Raw genomic sequence first — 23,144 nt, 5'->3', positions numbered from 1 at the left:
TACATACACAGGCACAAGTGATATATTCATATGATACAGAATGACACACAGAAGGCATTTTTACCCATGTCCTTCTAAGCTGAATATATAAGAAGAAAGGTATAGTAAGTCTTTGGGGGTGGCATACCTCATACGCTGTCAGATGAAGTTGTTTTCTCTACCTTCTTTTTTAACAAGGGTTATTTGTAAGCAATTATTGAAAAATGCTAAATATAACTAAAGAGTTGTAAGATCAAAACTAGATCAGAATCAGGCAACAGCAGATCTACAGATTACTAGGACTATAGCCTAATAATGTTATTAAAAGAGCTTGAAAGAACATACAAATTGAACATTCATTGAATCAGAGAACTTAAGAGGTGAATTTACTTCAGAGATAATTTGGTTTAAGCACAATTTGAGAGATGAGAAAACTAAGGGCCAGAGAAAGGAAGTGACCTGAACACAGTCACCAGATGAGTTAGCAGTGGGGTCAGGATTGAACAAAGGTCTCCTGACCACCATTCCAGTGTTCATGATAAAAACAGGAGCAACCACCAATTTTTATATAGTTTTTTCAAGATTGTAAAGTGCTTTACATAAATTATCTTATGTAAACCATAAGAGATGGGATAGCTACCACAGATATTACTATCTCCATTTTACAGTTGAGGAAATTGTGGCTCAGAGGTAAATGACTTATCCATGGTAATACAATAATAAGTGCCACGGAATAGTTTAAATCCACTCGGTTCAGCACTTCATCCATCACAGCATTTTCACTACATTACAACAAGGACTGAATAAATTATGGTACAATGAAGCATATCTAAGAAGGGAAAAGCATAAGAGGAGTTTCAACATGAAAAGAAATAAGAAAAAAGGATCTCAAGAGGTAGTGGAGAAAACTTATCTTTGTTAGGCGGTTGGAATGGAAAAATGTTTCACAGAGAATATCTGAAGATAGAAAGCCAATTTAAGTTGTTTCTAAAGAGGGCAGAGCTGGATATTCCAATGAGGAAGGAGTGTGGTCTCCAAGGAATGACCAAGTGGACCCATGACTGCTAAGAGAGAAAAGATTAATCAGCCAGTAAGCAGTAGATGAAGAATGGAAGTATAGTAATGGTTTCTGACTCTCTAATTAGGCATAATAAGGGATGTATCAACTTGATACTGTAGAGAAAATTCTTGTCTTACTAGGGCAGGTATACAAGGTATAGCAGAGAATCTTCCTCAAATTGTCAAAACACAAGATGGCTACCCACTTCTGAATATTTGTGTGAGAAGCAAATGATACTGCCAGATGGAATCTCTACAAAATTTTACAGAGTTTGGGGTAAGAAAGCAAAGAATACAAAGAAGTATAAAACTAGTTCAGAAGATAGCATATGAAAGCAGGACCTGAATTTCCGGACTATGGTTTAAAATACAGCTCCCGGTCAGGGATGAAGTAAATCTAGCCAAGGGATAGTAGGAAAGTATTTGCCTGATGTCTTGAAAATCTAAAGAGGCTTTAAACAGCAAAGGAAAGAGAGAGAAAACTGACTCCCAAACCCACCAAACTATATACCGCAGAAGAACTACAATGTGGGAAGAACAGCATTTGAGACGCTCAGAAGCTAAGTAGGCAAAAATTGTAAAAGAGAGTGAGTAATAAAACTCAAGGCTTCAAATAGCTATATGTAAACATAAAACAGTATAGGTCAAAAATAAAAAGATGAACTAGAGGTACTGGAGTAAGGCAGCACATTTGAGCTAATGAGTTTCACTGAGACTTGCTGGGATAAAGCCTTTGACTAGAATATGGCTCTGGACGGATATACTTTATTTAAAATAAACAAGATGGATTAAAAAGTAGAGGAGAAAGTAGGGTAGCATGGCATATTAAAATTATATAGTCATTATATAGTCATGCACAGAAGCCTAAGAACCAGGGTAGGGAAGCATTATTGTGAGCAACTGGGTGAAGATCAATGAAGGCAAAAAAACCCAATTTTTTTCATTGAAGTACTTGACAAGGAAAAATAAAGGAATAGAAGAATTCAACAAACAGATTACGAGCCTAGGATAGAGCAGTGATGAGGGCCGCAATAATCCAGATATCTGCTCTCTACACCACCCCCCTCCAAAAAAAAAAGGACATTTAAAATTTCCTGAAACTGAATGAAATTTTCATCCTTCAAAAGGCAGAGGAACCAACAAGGAAAAATTCAAAGGGGAAGAACTAGATGCTGGGGAAATGAAAGAATCTTGTTGGGGGGAGGAGAGAGAGGAATTCTTCTCTATTTGCATTAGAGACAAAAAATGTCTAACATTAAACACTAGATTTTGCAAAGCTGGTTTATAGTAGTTTAGAGGAAAAAATAGGTAGGAATTCATGGATGAAAATCCATAGGGGAAGTCAGCCCTGAAAATAGAAGAAGCCATTAGGAAAAAAATTCTGAGAACACAATGAAAAGCAATTCCCAAGTACAAGAATAACAGGAGTTGCCTAAAGAGTCTTCATAGTTTCTGAATGAAATTTTCACATTTCACATTCATGTCTTTTTCTTAAGATACAATCATCGGTTGCATAGATATGTATTTAATGTTCAGGGAAGTATGTATGAAGAGTGACAAAGGCAGAGAAAGAAGAACAAAACTCACAAATGATCAGAAGAGAACTTTCAGTTTTTAGTCTACAGGCAAACTTAAAAATTCTTCTATAAACTATTTCCCAAAAACATTCCCTGTGATCAGATAGACAGCAGAAAACTTACAAAATATTTCACATATAATTACTGTGTACATGCATGCTAATTTTTTTAAATTATAAATGATCTTAAACAAGCAACTGTCAGGATACTGCTTATTTTAGGACACTTACAGCTTGCTCTCGGAAAGAGTTAACATGTCTCTAAGTCGAAGAATTTCTGAATCTTTCTCATGTGAAGTTATATGAGAGTGAAATTCTTTGTCTCTATTGGTAGCCAATAATGTTTCAAGGTTACCAACTGTAGTTCTCTCACTTGACAATTGTTTTTTTAACAGTTCTGCTTCTGTTTTTGCAGTTTCTATTTCTTCCAAGGCCTATAAAGAAAAAATACATATATAGCATAATAGTATGCTTAACAATCATATATTAAGATTAAACTATGAAATATTTTCAATGTATCTATACTCAGAGAGTTCTTTCAATCATTCCAGGCAAAGCTAAAGATCTTTTGAACTGCAAAGGTTTTTAAAACATATAGTTCAATGATTTGATCAATGCAATGATCTACTATGATTCCTTTCCACTTAAGAGACGTTTACCTGCTTACTTTTATTTTTCCCTTCCATCCCTGTCACTGACATTCTGGACATGAAAACCTTGTCCTCTACTGCTCTCATTCTGGGAATTCCCTCGGTGCCTAAGGACTCCTTGTCTGGGAATATCCTACCACTGCTGGGTCTGCTTATCACTAAACATTCAACTACAAGACCTGTTCCCCCTTCTCCCATTGCTGAGTTCCTTCTGGAGCCTCCATTTGGTGAAGGAGCCCAAGTCAGCCTTGCCTGCACTCCATTCCTGGTTCTCTTCTTGCCTTTCGAGGTTTCAAAGTTATGCCTCTGGCTTAATACTTCTCTACCCTCCCAACAATTTTCAGCTCCTTATTTAGTTTGCTGATTTCCCTCACTAAAACATAAACTCCCTGAGGACAGGAATTGCTTTTATTTTTGCATGTATTTGTGCCTGGCACATAGTAAAGCATCCTTCCTTGCTGAGGACCGATGAGAAACAATGTAACCCAACTGCTAAAAGAGAGGTGTTGGACTCAAGATACAGAATTTGATAAACATTTTTGGATTTGGTCAATGAGGGAATTTGTTTTGCTTGAACACCAATATATTACAAGGGTTTTATTATTCTTTTTTTCAAAAGGAGAGAAAATAAAATCTTATTAATTGAAAAAAAGTAAATTAAATAAGAATTGTATTCAAAATATGGTAACATGAATATGTAAGAAAATTATATAATCTTCAAAATATGTCTTTATAAAATGGTTTTATTTTTATGTAGCAAGAATAAAATGATAAAAATATTTTGCAGAATAGGAAGGTAAAAATCAAGAGAGTGATATCAAGAGGAAATAAATTCAATATGTAAATTAGTTTAAAACAATATATACACTAAAAAGTCCATTATCATTAAATAGGTTTTATAATATAAATTATGATAAAGCTTTATTATTATATAAATACCACAACCATAAAGACCTAAAAGACAACTCTAATGGAAATGGTGGTACTAATGTGACTTACTTTTTGGTTTTTGCTATCAAGTAAACAATTTAAAGTGTTATTTAAATAACAGTGACCACATTCCTTTCTCCTTGGTCCCAAATCTCAAGATATTTGAAAATATTAATAAAACTACATTTCACTTTACATAAAACAAATATAATTATGCTTATAAAGAGAAGAGTCAGTGAAGTCAATAAGCACTTGTTGAATGCTTACATGTGCTCTGCTAAACACTAGAGATACAAAGAAAGGCACAAAACATAGTCCCTGACCTCAAGGACTGCACATTCCAGCAGAGGAGACAACATGCAAATAAATACATGTATAAAAGATACCGACAGTGAAAAAGAAAAGTAATCTTATAGAAAAGGGGTTAGAAACAGGAATGAAAGGCCTACAGAAAAGCAAATTGAGCTGTGACTTGAATAAAGTTAGGCAAACTAGGAGCCAGTGGAGAAGAGGAAGAGCACTCCAGGCGCTAAAGACTGCCAGTACAAATTTAGAGTCAGGGGATATGAGTGTTGTATAGTATGTGAAGAAACACAAGTAGGAAAAGATAGCTGGATCATAGTATATGTGACAAGAGAACAGAGTGTAAGGAAACCACAAAGGTAGGAAATAAGGAGCCAGGTTGGGAAGAGCTTTTAAAGGTGACACCAAAGATTTTATATTTGATCCTGGTGGTAAAGGAAGTCACTAGAATTTATCGAGTGTGGGGAAAGGTGGACTATGGAGAGGGCTAAACCTGGAAAAAGTTGGAAGGCTATTCTCTATCATATTGTTTGTCCTTTTTTATTGGAGAGGACCCTGACATCAGGGAGATGATGACATGACTTGCAGCTGACTTTGATCTGAGTGAGAGAGAATTGGTTAGTGGTAGCTAACTGACAGAGGGTGAACTGAGAGAGGGAGGCATATGTGACAAATGTCTTCAAGGAAAAAATGACAAGATCTGACCACACGCTGGATAGGTAGGGTGAGTGAAGAGTTGAAAAGGATACTAACATTGTCAGAGGTTGAATGGGAGGATGATGACTTCCTTGAGAGTAAAATGAAAGTTGTGAAGAGGAGAGGATCTGACAGGAAAGATAATGGATTCTGTTTTGGGTATGCAGAGTCTGAGATGTCCTCTGGACATTCAGTTTGAGATGTCTAGAAGGTAACTGGTGAAGAGAGATTCAGTATCAGGCAACAGGTTAGGGACGGACATCCAGACTGGGAATCATCTGCTTAGAGGTGATAACTGAAGCAATGGAAATTTGTGAGATTATAGAGAAGGAGAAAAGGGGACAGCACAAAGCCCTGATAGACCCCCAGGATTAATGGATATGACCTGCATAAAGATCCAATAAAGAAGGCTCAGGAGAGGTCAAGCAAGTAGGAAAACTAGGAGATAACAGGGTGAGGGTGAGCAACAGTGCCAAGTTTGTAGGAAGATCAAGAAGGATGAGGGTTGAAAAGAGGCAATTAGTCTGGGCAACGCAGATGTCACTAGGGCCTTTGGAGAGAGCAGCTTCAGCTGCATGATAAGGTCAGAGGCCACTGAGGCTGCTGAAAGTTCAGGATGAGAAGAGAGGCAGGAGACACGAGGGGTATAGATAGCTTTCTCAAGAAGTGCAGCTGAGAAGGGGAAAACAGTTAAGATGTTAGCTATCAGGGGTCAAATGAGGGATTTTTAAGGGAGAGTAGGGCATATCTGTAAACAGGAGGGAAAGATTTAGTAGAAAGGGAGAGATTTAAAATTAGAGAAAGAGGATGTTAGTGAGGATAATCTGTTGCAGACGATGGTAAGGATAAGATCAAGGGTGTATATAGGCAGATGGGTCATGTGAAAGGTCACCTTTTCATCTGAGACTTCAATAAAGGAAGAGATTACAGGGTAAGCTATTTGAGTGGTTTGAGAAGAGGAAGGGAGAATGGCTTGGTGAGCCATAAGCAAGGTCCTCAGGTGGAAGGGAAGGGGAATAATGGGGGGACAAAGAAAATATTTAATAAAAGGCATATCAGCCAACATTTATAAAGCAACTACTATAATCATAATACTGGATTAGAAAATAAGAGTGGTTGACCAGGGAGTCAAAACTAGTTTATATCCTCAAGGAGCATAAAAATTCAGTCCAGAGACAACATAAACTGCATTTATTCATGCATTTTTTCCCCTTGTACAGCTCTCTTCCTACCTCATTTTGAGGGGAAAATTGAGAAAGTTCTTTCAAGAATAATCCCTTACAACGTTTTCTTGTTTAAAAAACAAAACAAAAACAAGACTTTAAGAACATCAAACAACACCATGGCTAGAAACAGTGATCTAGAAAATAGTATTTGCGTCCCTTTAATCAAACACTTCTATAAAATATTCTCTCTCGGAGAAGACAAAACTAACACCATTGGCTAAGGTCAGTTCTTAGCTTCACATTCCATTTTGTTTCTGGAACCTACTTCTTCTGGTCTGTCGGTTTTGAATTTAACCAGCAGTAAATCAAGCCACCAAACAATAGAGGAAAATATGAAGTACCTACTATGTGCTCATTCAGCACTGTACTAGATACCACTGCCCCTGCTCTTAAGTGGTTTATAACATATACTGGAGGACAATAATGATGGGTCTATTACTGCATCTACAAGTTTTCCACAGTCAACAAAAGGATTAGTTCACAATTTACAGAAATGAAAAACATAGAACACATAGTTAATAAATCATGGGCTACAAATCATATTGCTGTTGGGAATACGGAGGAGAAAAAGAAGCAGCAGCATTGAAGACGTTAGGGGAAAGCTTTATAGCAAAAAATGTGAACTAGGTGTTGGGGACAAAGGGCTGCAAAGAGGCAGAATTTAGATAGAATAAACGGTATTTAATCAGTATTTATTGAAAACGTGTTAACACTGAGAAGGTGGAAGAAGACCACCAGGCTCCAACTACCCCAAATGCTTTAGAGACATATTAATTCTAAGGTAGTCACTAAATCTTCTTTCCTAGAATCAAAAGTGCTTAAAATCCAAATGTGAAATTTGGAGGGAAATCCTAAATGTAAACACCACCTTTTTCATGATCGAGCAAATCACTGCAACAATTCATACCTCCACATCTAATTTAATTGTTTTCTACATATCAACAGCCCCATTAACTTATCAATTTGAGTGAAAAAAACTCATTCCCATTATAAACACTTCAAAGCATAGGTATAAATGGATTTTTCCTTTAAATGACAAGAAGAATCTATTTAAAACCATCAGTAGGCATTATCTGTAATGCAAATAAGCTAGAAGTCTTCCCAATAATAAGTACAGGAGTCAAACAAGGATGCTCATTATCATGAATATTATTCAGTATCATATCAGAAATGCTAACAATAACAATAAAAGAAAAAAAATCAAAGGAATCAGAATGGACAATGAGATGATAAAACTTTCTCTCTATGCAGAAAATATGATAATAGACTTGGAAATCCTAGAGATTCAACTAAAAACTTAGTTGAAACAATTAATAATTTTTGCAAAGTAGTAGAGTATAAAATAAGCCCATATAAATCATCTGATTTTATATGTCAACAACAAAACCCTGCAAGAAGAGATAGTGAGAGATACCTCATTTAAAATAACTGTTGTGTATAAAAAAAACCTAGGAGTATACCTGCCAAAACAACCCAGGAACTACATGAACATAATTATAAACACTCTTCAAACAAATAAAGTCATATTTAAATAACTGGAGAAATATTAATAGTTCATGGGCAGACAGAGCCAATATAATAAAAATGACCATTCTACCTAAACTTATATACTTATTCAATGCCATCCCAATTAAACTACCAAAAATTATTTTATTAGACTAGAAAAAATAATTTTAAAAAATTTCATTTGGAAGAACAAAAGCTCAAGAATATTAAAGGAATTAGTGAAAAAAAATTTAAAAGAAGGAGGTTTTGCAGATCTTAAACTATATTATAAGGTAGTAGTTTTCAAAATTATCCCTTACTGGCTAATAAACAAGAAGGTGGATCAGTGGAATGGGGTAGACATACAATTCACAGAAGTAAATAATTACAATAATTTTGTGTTTGACAAATGTAAAGATTTAAGAAAACATGAAGCTGTATTTCAAGTGTACTAATATCTGGAATTGAGGGAGTTCAGGAAAGGCTCTGTGGAGGAGGGTTAGATACACCAGACTTTGATGGTAGCAAGAGACCCCGGGGGTAGCAACGAAGCAGGTGTGCTACTAGACGTGGGGAATCACCTGCTGCAGAAAAGGACAGTCTCGAAGAGCGCCTCAGATTATCACATTTTTTAAAGGATTTTGTTCACTTTTAATTTACAACCAAATATTAATGGAAAAACAAATTTAAGTAATGGTCTTTAAAGTAAAAAGATTAAATTAGAGAAAAGTGAAATTAAAATGACTCAGAAAATTTACATTTTGTTCTTACCCTCTCATACTCTATGTTTTTGGAGGCCAACTGCCGAGCAATGAATTCTTTGCCTGAATCCAGTTTAATGCAAAGTTCTCTTAGAGATGACAAGTCAGTTAAAATGGATGCTTTTTCATCATGTTCACATCTGAGCTTTTCCTCCAATCTAGACAAGGTTTTTGTCATTGAGGATATTTGAGTTTCATAAGCATGGTGAGCATTTATGTGCTGTGAAAAAGAATGGACAGGAAATGAAAACTTACAAAATCAATAACCACGTAAAGACTGAAGTCTGTGCAGGTGTCTGTTGCTTTATATAAAGTATACATTTCTAAATGTTGTACATGTCAATTATCCATCAAGAGAATCATTTAAATTCCACCAAAGTTTTTTTAATGTCCTTTTGTGAATTCTTTAATAAAACAAAGGTGAATTAAGAATGAAATTACAGTGAAAACTTCAAAGAGTAAAAATCTGTTTCATGAAAGAGACAGTATATTATATTAGAATGTAAATTTGACTTGGAGACAGAAAATCTGGACTTAATTCCTAGTTCCGGTATTTACTGTCTCCTAAACTAAAGTTAAGTCATTTAACCAGTCTTATGATAAGTTTTCTCTGATTATTTAAGAAAGACAATAATACTTACATTACCTACCTTACAAAACTATTGTGATGAAAGTTCTTTGTACACAGTAAAGCACTACAAAGTGAATTATCACAACTACTATTAATAATATGGCATTTATTATATGAATCTCCCATCACTGTGACTAATACATGGAAATATGGTAAACAAGAAAGATGTTCTAAATTTTAATTATACAGCATAAGAATTTAAGTAAACACTTACGAAATATCTACTCTGTGCAACTAGGTTGCACCAGGCTCTTTCAGCACTCCCTTTTCTTGCCCTCTGGGTACCTACAACTCCCCAGGGAGCTTTGCAATGTCTTGGTGTTTCAGGTAAATCTTTTTAAGAATGTTAAAAAGGTTTTAACTGGCTGCCAGAAACTAGAAATAATTCTTGATTGACTGATGAAAGCTTGTTTCTTTGGCTTCAGGTATTCTGCTGATCTCAAAAGCTTGACTCTGACTATAGAGAATAGAGTTTGCGACGCTGGTTATTATATTTGACTTAAAAAAACAAACCAGGTGTGTTCTGCAATACTTATTACACAAAGGGCTTTCTGCTGCTTTTAATTTTTACTTTTGAATTAGAAAAAAATCCAAAAAGTATTAGAATAAAAATGTAGAACATTTGAATTCATCCAGATAAATTAATCAATTATCCTAACACTCTCTCGTAACAATTTAATAAATGTGAGATTTTAATTATAAGCAAATGTTTGAATTTTTCATAAAAATGTCCTGAATAATAAGAACTCATGCCACAGAAATGCTGTTTATATTTTAAAAAGAAACAAAATTTATGGGAATAATCATGAGAAAATCAAAGTATGAAAAGAATTATTCTAATTAAATATTATTTTATTTCTTCAATGGGTGAAAATTTAGAGATAATCAGTGACATTTTGCTGAAAACTCACAAAAATCTATATATACTACAAAAATAATTTCTAGACTAATTCATCATAGTATTTCTTTATCTTTCATCAATATTTAAATTTCAGGACCTGTGGTCCTTTCCAACATTGGGATTCTGAGATTAAGAACTATTTTCATTAGCCCTGGTCTATATTAGAAAAACTTTGCTAAAGCACCAAGCACACAGAAACACAAAGCACACACACACGCTGACTGTAGACAGTGCGTATAACTGTACACATGCACACTGCATGTGTACTAGAGAATACACACAAACATGTAAGCAGTACTATATATAGCATATGTACACACATAGGGACAGCACACACTTATCTATGTGTAACTTTACTACTTAACAAAAAATAATTCACACAATTAAAATTATGAAAATCTAAAGGAAAATTCATTTGTTTAAATGGTTGCTAAGATTAGATACCTGGACTACCGTGAAAGTATAGCACTTACTGAACAAAAAAAATACCAAATGTGGCCAATATATGTAAGTAAGGAATGTCCTGGCTTATGTTATCAACAAAGTCTCAGAGCCTTCCTAAAACTAATAGTTCTGACAAAAGCCAAGGACCCAGGTTTTTCACCTATTCCTGATGTTGCCAGATAAACTTTACTTACCTATTCTGTGTTTCAGTTTGTTTGGATATAAAAAGTGGGCACTGCACAAGATCTTTAAAATCCTTTCGTAATAGAGAGAAAATGAATTTACAGTATTCAATCCTTATCATGTCTAGAGTTGCTGTGATACTTTTAACTAGAGGCAGCTATGGCTCATAATCGATAGACTCCGAGCTATGGAGTCAGAAAGAGTTCAAACCCAGCTTCAGACATTACAAGCCATGTGACCTTGGCAAGTCACTTAACTGCTGTTTGCCTCAGGATCCTCAATGCCTTGTGGGATTGTTGTGAGAATCAAATAAGATAATATCTGTAAAGCATTTCACAAAGTGCCTGGCACATAGTAGGCACTGCATAAAAATGTCAGTTATCATCACCATCATTTCCATCATCAATCTCAATAGGCAAATATTCAATATGACAAACAGAAGACTTCAGGAAGAGTTCTCTCACCCCCAGATAAAGTGAGAGCTTAACACCAAGCCCACTCAGAATGGGCGGTGTTGCCTTAATGAGGATATTCAATGTACAAAGCATGAACTACGTCAGGAAGAGGTTAAAGAACAACATTTGAAATGATACATTATGAGCTCCAGAAAAACTATAAGAACTTACTTAGCTCTACAACACGTCAGCAAAAGGTGGGTCAAATAAAAGCTTATAATTAAATTACTAGAGGAAAAAAAAATCTATATTTAAAAAGAGAAATTATTTTCTAGTAAATACAATAAACAGAATTTTTAAGTCAAAATGCCTCAAAAGAATTAGATTTTTTTTTATCAATACCTATAATTAAGTCATTTAATAAAACCAATTCACTTAAACATAGTAGGTGCTATGTTCAAAAATTAATTTTTAAACTATGACATAACAGTGAAAAATTAATTTGTGTTAGTTTATTACCTCTTGAATTTCTTTCTCTAAAAGGTCTACTCTCTCTCGAAGATGTCTCCTATCTGTATCAACTGAGAGGAGCTCAAGTCGTATTGAGCTACTTTCTCCTTCAGCATGATGGGCCTTTATCTGCAAGTCTTCAGCTTGACTATGGAGCATTTGGAATTTACCTAATAAATCTTGATTTTCCTGCTCCTGGTTGAAATACAATAATATATTAATGAGCAATTATTATGTTTGGCAGTATTCGATGTAAAAAAAAAAGACAACTATAATGTATCTATACCACCTGAAACACACTGGAAAGGCAACAATATACCTGCCCCCTCCAACCACTTCTCCCATCTATCTCATTATTAAGAGTAGTGTTTCCAACAACGAGATCACAACTGGTCCATGCCTGTACCTCCATTTCCTCATCTAGAAAATGAAGGGGTTGAACCATATGACCTAGACCTTATGATCCTCAACTTAGGTGACTTGTGTTGAAGGTCTCCAAAAAGGGTGCACCCACATGATGTGTCACTGTTTAGGTCAGCGGATCTTAACCTTTTTTGTGTCATGAACCGTTTGTGCAGTTTGGTGACTGCTATGGACCCTTCTTAAAACAATGTTTTTAAATGTACAAAACAAAATGTTAGATTAAAAGTGAAACCAATTATGTTGAAATACAGTTCTCTATATCTATCCACATACATACATCATACACACATATATTTTTAAAGTTCATAGATCTCTGGTTCAAAACCAATCCCGACCTAGATCTTTTGGCTATCAACAGAGTAGGAAGGCCGATCAATGTTTGTTACATACTCTCATTATATAACTGGTCACCCTCCCTTTTTAGTTTTAAACCTCTCATGATATCTTTTTTGGGGCTCTGCGCAATTTTCATTAGCAGTAAGTAATAACCTACTCAAACCCATCACATGCACCTCTTTGTCCTCTCACTTGCAACTTTTAAGACGGAATAGTGTATTTCATTTCTTGAAGATACACTGCATTGTTGAAAAAATATTGATGTTAAAAAAGATTGGACTTCTGTCTCAGGGACAAATCTGGGAGTCGTTACAAGTACTATACAAAAACAAGGCATATCAATAAAAATGTGTTTTAAAATAAAAGCATTCTATAAGTTAGCAAATGTAAATATCAGTAAATAGATGGCTTTCAAATTGGGGGCTACTTTACTTCTCCATGGATTGAGAGAAGGAGAGAAGAGAAGGTAAGTTAAGAAGTTAGAGGTAGCAGGACTTCAAGGAGACTATCTGGAAGGGGACAGAAATTTTTTTTCTTACTAATTCATTTGGTTCTAATTTGGCATTTTAAACAAGGTTTTACCTCTTATTTTGAGTGTTGATTTTTCTTCCTGACAGTTATTACTTTTTAAAAAATTTAAATAGTAATATAAGCATATGGCACCAAGGTAAGAGAACGCCCCAGACTTGCATACCCAGGTAAGAAAGCTGGGAGCAACACAGAGAGAAGAGAACAAGTTCAAAGTGACAACCACAGCGGCAGTGTGATTCAGAGCCTAGGCACAAAGCCATATCTCATTCCTACCATCTAGTGCATTCTACAGAGAAATAGCCAAAGCAAGAATCCCAGATCAAAGAGGAGTCTGAAATTCTACCATGCTGAACCAACAGAGCTTTCCACCTGGTGGATAAGGGTAGGATCCAGCAGAAGTGACATAGACTCAAACCCAGGTCAGGAACTCACACAGCTTAGGCCATGAAAGCAACACTCAAACTGTGCCCTAAATCAGATACTTTAGGAGCAATAAAAGTTTGCAGGTCACTAGTCTGTTGCAGAGATTCTGCACTAACACAGCCCTCTATATCCCAGAACTTTCCTTCCATCTAGAAGTATGGCAGAGCCTAGCTCGAACATCAAGTCCAAAGCCAGGAAGTAGGCTGGAGGAAGCACACATGAAATGAGTGCTATGGAAAAAAGAATTGGAAAGGGAATCAACAGCTTGGCATAAGAGCTACAAAAACTTACATACGCAGCAAACTCCCTGAAAATTAAGATGCATCAAAGAGAAACCTATGATTCCAAGGTACAACTAGAAATATTAAAACAAAGCCGTAAAACTGAAACAAAATTGGAAGAAAATGGAAGTTATCTCATATAAAAAACAACTAACCTGGTAAACAGATTTAGGAGAAAACAATTTAAGAATCATTAGATTATCTGAACATCGTGACCAAAAAAAAGGGGCTAAACATCCTACTTTAAGATATCTTAAAAGAAAACTCTTCTCTTAGAGGCAGAGGGCGAAGTAAAAACAGAATTCCTTGGTCACTTCCTGAAAGAAATCCCAAAATGAAAACTCCCAGGAACAATACAGCCAAAATCCAGAGCTCCCCGGTCAAAGGAAAAATACTGCAAGCAGGCAGAAAGAGCTCAGGTACTGAGGAGTCAAAGTCACGATCTCGTGCAGTTTAGTGCTCACCACCACAAAGAAGCAGAGGCCTTGGAATAGGACATCGCAGGAGGCAGAGTTCACAAACAACCTGCCCAGCAACAGGGAGTCCAATGCTCCAGGGTAACAATGGATCTTTAATGAAACGGAGGACTTCCAAGCATTCTTGATAAAAGGCCACAACTTTGGAGAAATTATGAAGTGAAGAGCAACATAAAAAATTAAACACGAATGAACACGATAAAGGACTAAACACAGCTAAACTGCCTACACTCAGATACGGGGAGATGAAGCATGTGTCACCCCCGTTGAACCTTATCATCAGGGGTCACTGAGAAAATCCAATTAGCCAAGGCCTTGGAGTAGTTCTATAATCACTGTAAAGTGATGACCTAAAGAAAAGAGGGGTAGAGGAATACACTAGGAAGGAAGGAAAGGAAGGCTAGGGAAAGTTATCTCCCCCGTTCAGGGTGCACAGGAGGAAGGGAATGGGAAAGTGGCTAATATTTCAACCTTACTCTCATCTGAACTGGTCAAAGAAAGTAAACACACACACACACACACACACACACACACACACACTCTCTCTCTCTCTCTCTTTCTCTCTCACACACACACACACAGAGTTTTGGGTTCAGAACATATTTCACTCAATAAGGAAACAGAAGGAAAAGAACAAATGGATAATTAAGGGAGGGATCAGTCCTAAAGCAAAATAAACTATAACTAAGGATGTACGAATATATTAATTGATCTCTTTGAGATGGCAAAGAATCTAAGGAAGTGCCCATAAATTACAGAATGGATAAACAAGTTATGGTATATAAATGTGATGGAATACTACTGTGATGAACTCTTATCAGTGTAATGACCAACTGGGACTCAAGAAGACTAGATGAAACATGCTATCCATGTCCTGAGAGGTAGGCAAAAGACTCAGAATGCAGAATTAGACGTTTTTTTTGGACGTGGACAATGTGGACATTTTTTTTTCATTGACTATACATATTTGTAAGGGATTTTGTTTTCCCTGTATTCTCAACTGGAGGGAGAGGGGGGTGAAAAGGTAAGGAGAACTCTGAGTGATTAAAACAAATAAAATATCAAAAAACAAAAACAGCAGCTTCCAGTCCAGATGGGAGCCTTAATAGAGGCAGCTGTCTCACTCTCTCACTGCTTACTTACTCTAGCAAAAACTTAAAGAGATGAATTAAGGTAAACAATGATCAAGAAATCAAATAGGGAACTACATTAAATGACTTTTTTCTACCCTAGAACTGCATGAAGTTAGTCTGCGAGAAAGGGCACTCTCACAATGCCAGTGTCAGCATACCCAAACATTTCTAGGCATATCCCTGCTCTACCAGAGAACAGCTAGAGACACATGGAGCCTGCAGGCTAGCTGAAAAGAGCAGAGGAGTCCCTCCAGAAAGTCTCAGGGTTATAAATCACTAAACAAGAAGATATGAAAGCCAACCTCAGACCTGGGTATCTCAAAGCTTTGAGGTCCCTTGTCACTGATCTGAGATCCCAAAGAGCATGGCTCTGAACCTCAGAGATGGTGGGAGGGAGGAATTCCAGCAGGAGTTGCTCAGCAAGAACTCAGGAGGCCACTGCTAAAACTCAAACACCCCATGCAAAAGCAGAGAGAGAGAGAGAGAGAGAGAGAGAGAGAGAGAGAGAGAAAGAGAGTGTGGGGGTGGGGGGGTGGGGAGTTTGATCATATCACAAAGTCCCAATTCAGGAACTAAAGTTGGACAGAGAAGTAAAACAAAGAAAATACCAACCAGTATAAAAAATTACTGCAAATTTACAGATCCCTAAAAAGTACATAGTCACTCTATAACAATTGTAAGCTGAGGTGCAAAAGAAAAAAACAGAACGTTTTGAAATGCATGCAATATACTGTACGCTTTTTTCAAAAGTAGAAAATACACAGATCCATATAATGAAAATAATCAAAAATTCAAGTTTTTTTTATACAAAGTACTATACACGATCCTTGGGAAGGTAAAAAAAGGACAGAGTACAGCAAATACTGACAGGAAGGTTAAAATCGAATAGGGCCGACAGGAGAAGCAAAGAAAACAAATATCCTCACCTTAGCTGCCATGAGGCTTTCACATCTGGAAACTTCTGTTATATAATTATGAACTCTGTTCTTCATGTCTTCTTTTTCATGAAGTGCTTGCTCCAATTCCAATGAAACAGCCTTTCAAATTGAAAACATTAACGCAACAAAAGGATAAGAACACTTAAAAGTTCTGCATTTTCACAGTTCTGATTTGAAGGCGGAACAGGAAGGAGGGAGCTAATTAATTCCTAATAGCTAATTTCATGTCTATCACCTGATTAATTCTTGGTTTAGAAAAACATTAAAAATACCTACTTTTGAACATCTAAAGCATACTTGTAATACTTTGCTGGACACTTTGATGAATATTAATCAAATTAACTAAAGATAAAACTATAAAAAATCTACAGTCTATACTATTTTATCCTTCAAGTTCATCACTAGCTATGGGTTAGTGGAAGGAAAATAGTACACTGATTTAGAGGACCTGAGCTAATGTCCTCATCTGGATATTTACTAACTGTGTGACCATGGTGCAGCAGAAAAGAAGTTTGGTCTGAAGTCAGGAAGACCTAAGTTCAAACTGGCCTCAGATGCTGGGCATGTACCCTGGGCAAATCACTTTTCTCAACTCAAGAGCACCTACTTCCCAGAGTTGTTGGGAGGATCAAGTGAGACAATATTTGTAAAAAGTGCTTATCTCTGTGCCTGGCACACAGTAGGAGTCATGGAAATGGTTTCCTCCCAAGGCGCAACATTTTAAATAAATCTATGCCTCAGTTTTCACATCTGAAATACAGAACAGTGCTTTACTATCTACTTCAAACAACTGGAATGAGGAAAACACTTTTTAAACCATACAATGCTATATGGATGTGAGCAATTTTTATTATTCAGTGTACAATTCTTTATCAGGTGGTATATTTGCCAGATTAACCTAACTAAATTTCCATTCCTCACTACTTTAGTTTTACAGAGTAATTAACTTTTAGTTATTTAAATAACTGAAATTTTGCATTTAACATGTATAAAAGAATTGTTGTACGTATAACTTAAGAACAAAGTCTGATTTTTCTAGATAAGAAAATTTACCATGGGGAATGTAGTCCATATGTATCTGGAGATTTCTAATGCAGGGAACATCATGCTCTCTACATTAGGGCTCCCTGGCACACAGCTCAACAAAGTTGGACACCTGCTGCAACAGCATAACAAGGAGCTCTCTGAACCATAGTAGCGTGCTAGAGCAATAATTCTAAAACATAGTTTCTACTGTCTTAAAAATTAACATTATAGAAAAATGAAAATTATTATTGAATGTAAGGATGTAAAAAAAAAGTCCATCCTACATTTTAAAATCTCCAGATAAAACTACTAAATTCTATGATAAACTAAAACCTAAATTTATTGTCATATCTGTGATACTGTCATCACTGTCATACCTGGTTTTCTCTTGTCATTGTTGCCAAATCATCTTGCAATCTTCTATTTTCCTTAAGAGCTATTTCCTTTGCTCTTCCTACTTCAGCAAGTTCTATTTGGGTTTCATCAAGCTGGTGCTGGAGACTGACTAGCTCACGCTCTCGAGTATTTAGTAAGTCCTGTATTCGCCTATCAAGTGAGCAATTTGCAAAAATCTTAAATACAATTTCCTTATTTTGCAACAATAATAACGTTATGATTTATATTGATGAGTACCTGAAAAGCGTGTATATAGTCACATCAATGTTTAGCATAAAAACACTGAACCTCCCCCATGAATCTCTTTAATGTTCCATCGTTCTAGCCCTTTTAGTCTCCAACCGAGGAGTAATCCTGACCTCGGGTAATCCTGCCCATCTGCACTCTTTACTCCTGTTGGATCCAGGCTATACTGCATGCTGCTTAAGAAGCAGTAACCTGGGGCGGAGCCAAGATGGCGGTGTAGAAACACACAAATACGCTAGCTCCAAACCCACAGCCCATGAAATATCTGTAGAAAAGAGCTGCCAATAAATTCGGGAGCAGGAGAAGTCACGTAACAGCGGAGCGGACAAGATTTCTGTTCCAGAGAGCCTGAAAACCTCTCGCAAAAGGTTCTTCGCGCCACGGACTGGGAGCTGAGCACAGCCCTGCCACATGCCAAGAGGAGCAGATCCGAGCAGGCTTCAGGGACAGAATCTCCAGCAGCCGTGCGGGTCCCTCCACCCACAGGTGACAAGGGTCGGTGAGAGGGTGTCTTTGGTGGGTCAAGAGGGGGGTGGGGAGCCCCCATGACTCAGGCCCCCTCGGGAGGTACCAGTGGAGGTGGGAGCAGACCGGGGCTCCCCAAGCAGGCAGGAGCCCGGATCTATTGTTGAAGGTCTCTGCATAAACCCCCTGAGGGAACTGAGCCTGAGAGGTGGCCCTGCCCCCACCTGAGCACCTGAACCTAATCTCACACTGAATAGCAGCCCCGCCCCCACCAAAAGCCCTGAGGCTGGGAAGCAGCATTTGAGTCTCAGACTCCAAGCGCTGGCTGGGAGGATCCGGAGGCGAGATGGGTGTGAGGAGAATATTCAGAGCTCAAGTCACTGGCTGGGAAAATGCCCAGAAAAGGGAAAAAAAACCAAGACTATAGAGGGTTACTTTCTTGGTGAGCAGGTTTCTCCTCCCCTCCCTTCTGATGAGGAAGAGCGGTGCTCACCATCAGGGGAAGACACGGAAGTAAGTGCTTCTACATCCCAGCCCACTCAATGGGATCAGTTCTGGGAAAAGGTCATAAAGAGCCCAAACAACTTTCAAAATCATGTTAGAGAGGTGGAGGAAAAACTGGGAAGAGCAATAAAAGACTTGCAAGCAAAGTATGAACAACAGATCAGCACCCTGCTAAAGGAGACCCAAAAAAATGCTGAAGAAAATAACACCCTGAAAAATAGGCTAACTCAATTGGCAAAGGAGGTTCAAGAAGCCAATGAGAAGAATGCTTTCAAAAGCAGAATTAGCCAAAGGGAAAAGGAGATTCAAAAGCTCACTGAAGAAAATAGTTCTTTAAAAATTAGAATGGAACAGATGGAGGCTAATGACTTTATGAGAAACCAAGAAATCACAAAACAAAACCAAAAGAATGAAAAAATGGAAGATAATGTGAAATATCTCATTGGAAAAACAACTGACCTGGAAAATAGATCTAGGAGAGACAATTTAAAAATTATGGGACTACCTGAAAGCCAGGATCAAAAAAAGAGCCTAGACATCATCTTTCATGAAATTATCAAGGAAAACTGCCCTGAGATTCTAGAACCAGAGGGCAAAATAAATATTGAAAGAATCCACCGATTACCACCTGAAAAAGATCCAAAAAGAGAAACTCCTAGGAATATTGTGGCCAAATTCCAGAATTTCCAGGTCAAGGAGAAAATATTGCAAGCAGCTAGAAAGAAACAATTCAAGTATAGTGGAAATACAATCAGGATAACACAAGATCTAGCAGCTTCTACATTAAGGGATTGAAGGGCATGGAATAGGATATTCCAGAAGTCAAAGGAACTAGGACTAAAACCAAGAATCACCTACCCAGCAAAACTGAGTATAATACTTCAGGGCAAAAATTGGTCTTTCAATGAAATAGAGGACTTTCAAGCATTCTTGATGAAAAGACCAGAGCTAAAAAGAAAATTTGACTTTCAAACACAAGAATGAAGAGAAGCATGAAAAGGTGAACAGCAAAGAGAAGTCATAAGGGACTTATAAAAGTTGAACTGTTTACATCCCTACATGGAAAGACAATATTAGTAACTCTTGAAACTATTCAGTACCTGGGTACTGGGTGGGATTACACACACACACATGCACATGCACACACACATAGAGACAGAGTGCACAGAGTGAATTGAATAGGATGGGATCATATCTTAAAAAAAAAAATGAAATCAAGCAGTGAGAGAGAAATATATGGGAGGAGAAAGGGAGAAATGGAATGGGGCAAATTATCTCTCATAAAAGAGGCAAGCAAAAGACTTATTAGTGGAGGGATAAAGAGGGGAGGTGAGAGAAAAACATGAAGTTTACTCTCAGCACATTCCACTAAAGGAAGGAATAAATGCACACTCATTTTGGTATGAAAACCTATCTTACAATACAGGAAAGTGGGGGATAAGGGGATAAACAGGGTGGGGGGGACGATGGAACGGAGGGCATGGGAAGGAGGGTGCAATTTTTGGTCGACACTCACGGGGAGGGACAGGATCAAAAGAGGGAACAGAAGTAATTGGAGGCAGGATAGGATGGAGGGAAATATAGTTAGTCTTATACAACACGACTATTATGGAAGTCATTTGCAAAACTACACAGATTTGGCCTATATTGAATTGCTTACCTTCCAAAGGGAGGGGGTGGGGAGGGAGGGAGGAAAAGAAGTTGGAACTCAAAGTTTTAGGAATAACTGTCGAGTACTGTTCTTGCCACTAGGAAATAAGAAATACAGGTAAAGGGGTATAGAAAGTTAATTGGCCCAACAAGACAGAGGAGAGGATGGAGACAAGGGCAGAGAGGAATGATGGAGGAGAGAGCGGAGTGGTGATGGAGGCAATTGGAATGCTTGGTGTTTTGGGGTGGGGGGAGGAAATTTGGAGCCCAAAAATTCTGTGAAAATGAATGTTAAAAGTTAAATAAATAAATTAATTTAAAAAAAAAAAAGCAGTAACCTGTATGAACTCTATCTACTAGAAATAAACACCATCTAAGCTCAGCTTGGCCATCAAAAATGTACAGTAGTACTTTTATTAATCATTTCCTACTGTATTCTTTACATAAGACATTTCAAAAGTTTTCAATTCCTATCAGGCCTTCAAACTCAAGCTCCATCATATTCATTTGCAGTAGACAACCTTAGAAATCATTGTGAATGAGGCTATTAGGAATGAGCAAGAATGAATAATTGAAAGCTACACCAAATCTGCAAACTTGGGTAACTGGAAAGATAATATCTTCAAGAGAAACAAGGAAGTTTAGAGGAGGAAGAATAAATTTAGGGAGAAAAATAATGGCTTCCATCTTGAATACACTGAGTTTGAGATGGCTAACTGACACTAGGTAGATCTGTCCAGAAAGTGATATGGCAAATAGACAGTTGGAACAGCACTGAACCAAAGTGCTGAATTTATTTTGCATAATTTTTTTTCTAAAAAGGCATAAAGTATATATGATGGAGAAATGGAGAGTCATGTACAATCCTCTTTCTCATTTCTCCTTTTTATGTGAGAAATTCAAGATTCTGTTGTCTGTCAAATTCAGAATAACAAAATATAAAACAGTTTTTGAATAAAAGAATACAGGTAGAACCACATGAAAGAATGCTCCAAATCATAATGACAAGAGAAGTATAAAAACCAAAACAAGGTTGAGGTTTCATCTCACAACCTGCAAATTGGCAAAAAAAAACAAAAAACGTCAACTGTCAATGCTGAAAGGGTTATAGAAGATTGGGCAGTCTAATATACTGTTGATGGAGCTGCAAAATGGTATAATCACTTTTGAAAGCAATTTGGAATTAAGCAAATAAAAAGGCTATGCTGTCCACTCCCTTTGAACCAGAGACTCCATTACAGGCCTTATACCCCAAGGAAACCATCAATAAGAAGAAAGTCCCCGTACATTCCAAAATATTTATAGTAGCACTTTCCATGGTATTTAAAAATCAGAAACAAAGCTGATGCCCATCAATGGGGAGATAGTTAAACAAACTGTGGTATGTGAATGTAATGGAATATTACTTTGCTATAAGAAATGACGCATATGAGAAGCAGCCGCCACTGTCACCGCTGTCGTTACTGTCACCCCCCACCAAGCGCCTACCATGCCCAACATCGTGCTGTTCAGCGGCAGCTCACACCAGGACCTGTCCCAGAAAGTGGCGGACAGGCTGGGGCTGGAGCTGGGCAAGGTGGTCACCGAGAAATTCAGTAACCAGGAGACCAGTGTAGAAACTGGTGAAAGTGTGAGAGGAGAAGATGTCTACATCATCCAGAGTGGCTGCGGGAAAATTAATGATAACTGATGGAACTTCTCATTATGATCAATGCTTGCAGAACTGCATCATCCTCCAGGGTAACTGCAGTGATCCCATGTTTTTCATGTGCCCAACAAGATAAAAAACACAAGAGTCGTGCTCCAATTTCTGCAAAACTTGTGGCCAATATGCTTTCAGTGGCTGCAGCTGATCATATCATTACAATGGATCTCCATGCTTCTCAGATACAGGGGTTTTTTGATATTCCAGTGGGTAACTTACATGCAGAACTTGCAGTCTTGCAGTGGATTTGAGAAAATATTGCAGAATGGAGAAACTGTATCACTGTTTCCCCAGATGCTGGTGGAGCTAAAAAAGACATTAATTGCTTTGACAGACTGAATATGGAATTTGCTTTGATACACAAAGAAAGAAAGAAGGCAAATGAGGTAGACAGGATGGTTTTGGTCAGCGATATGAAGGATCATGCAGTCATCCTTGTGGATGACATGGCTGATACATGTGGCATCATGCTGCAGATAAGTTACTTTCTGCTGGAGCCACCAAAGTTTATGCTATTCTGACTCATGGAATCTTCTCTGGACCAGCAATTTCCATGATTAATAATGCTGCATTTGAGGCTGTGGTAGTCACAAATACAATTCCACAAGGCGACAAAATGAAGCACTGCTCTAAAATCCAGGTTACTGACATTTCAATGATATTGGCTGAAGCAATATGGGGAACACACAATGGGGTATCTGTGTCTTACCTGTTCAGTCATGTTCTACTATAACTCGAGGTCACGGCTTTCCTGTAGGCTGTGTACAACCAGTCTGTTTTTGTTTAATTATCGGGACCCAACAGCATGATAATTAATGTTTATTAAAGCTTCAGTTTCGTGTGCTTTGAGATTCCTTTTTTCCTCTCCAACCTTTCCTACTT

At 37.3% G+C, this 23,144-nt stretch overlaps 1 protein-coding gene and 1 pseudogene across 7 annotated transcripts in view; one reads left to right on the top strand and one right to left on the bottom strand.

Moving 5' to 3' along the window:
- The window catches only part of CEP135 (centrosomal protein 135), a 277,569-nt gene that overhangs the window by 184,758 nt on the left and 69,667 nt on the right, over window positions 1-23,144 (bottom strand). For all 7 annotated transcript variants that reach the window (XR_011969605.1, XR_011969600.1, XR_011969602.1 and 4 more), the window contains 5 exons: window positions 17,674-17,842; window positions 16,259-16,369; window positions 11,739-11,924; window positions 8,676-8,885; window positions 2,846-3,048 (listed from right to left, as the gene is read on the bottom strand). Coding sequence is in view for 1 of the 7 variants with exons in the window: in XM_072620822.1 (XP_072476923.1) it covers window positions 2,846-3,048; window positions 8,676-8,885; window positions 11,739-11,924; window positions 16,259-16,369; window positions 17,674-17,842 (879 nt within the window). In the remaining 6 variants the exon portion in view is untranslated. The remainder of the gene's footprint in view (window positions 1-2,845; window positions 3,049-8,675; window positions 8,886-11,738; window positions 11,925-16,258; window positions 16,370-17,673; window positions 17,843-23,144) is intronic.
- On the top strand, window positions 22,047-23,095 carry LOC140511651 (ribose-phosphate pyrophosphokinase 2 pseudogene; annotated as a pseudogene).

Source organism: Notamacropus eugenii, chromosome 6, assembly GCF_028372415.1.
Source record: "Notamacropus eugenii isolate mMacEug1 chromosome 6, mMacEug1.pri_v2, whole genome shotgun sequence".
NCBI lineage: Eukaryota > Metazoa > Chordata > Mammalia > Diprotodontia > Macropodidae > Notamacropus > Notamacropus eugenii.
Note: the sequence above shows the minus strand (reverse complement) of the source record. Positions and strands in the feature narration are given on the sequence as shown.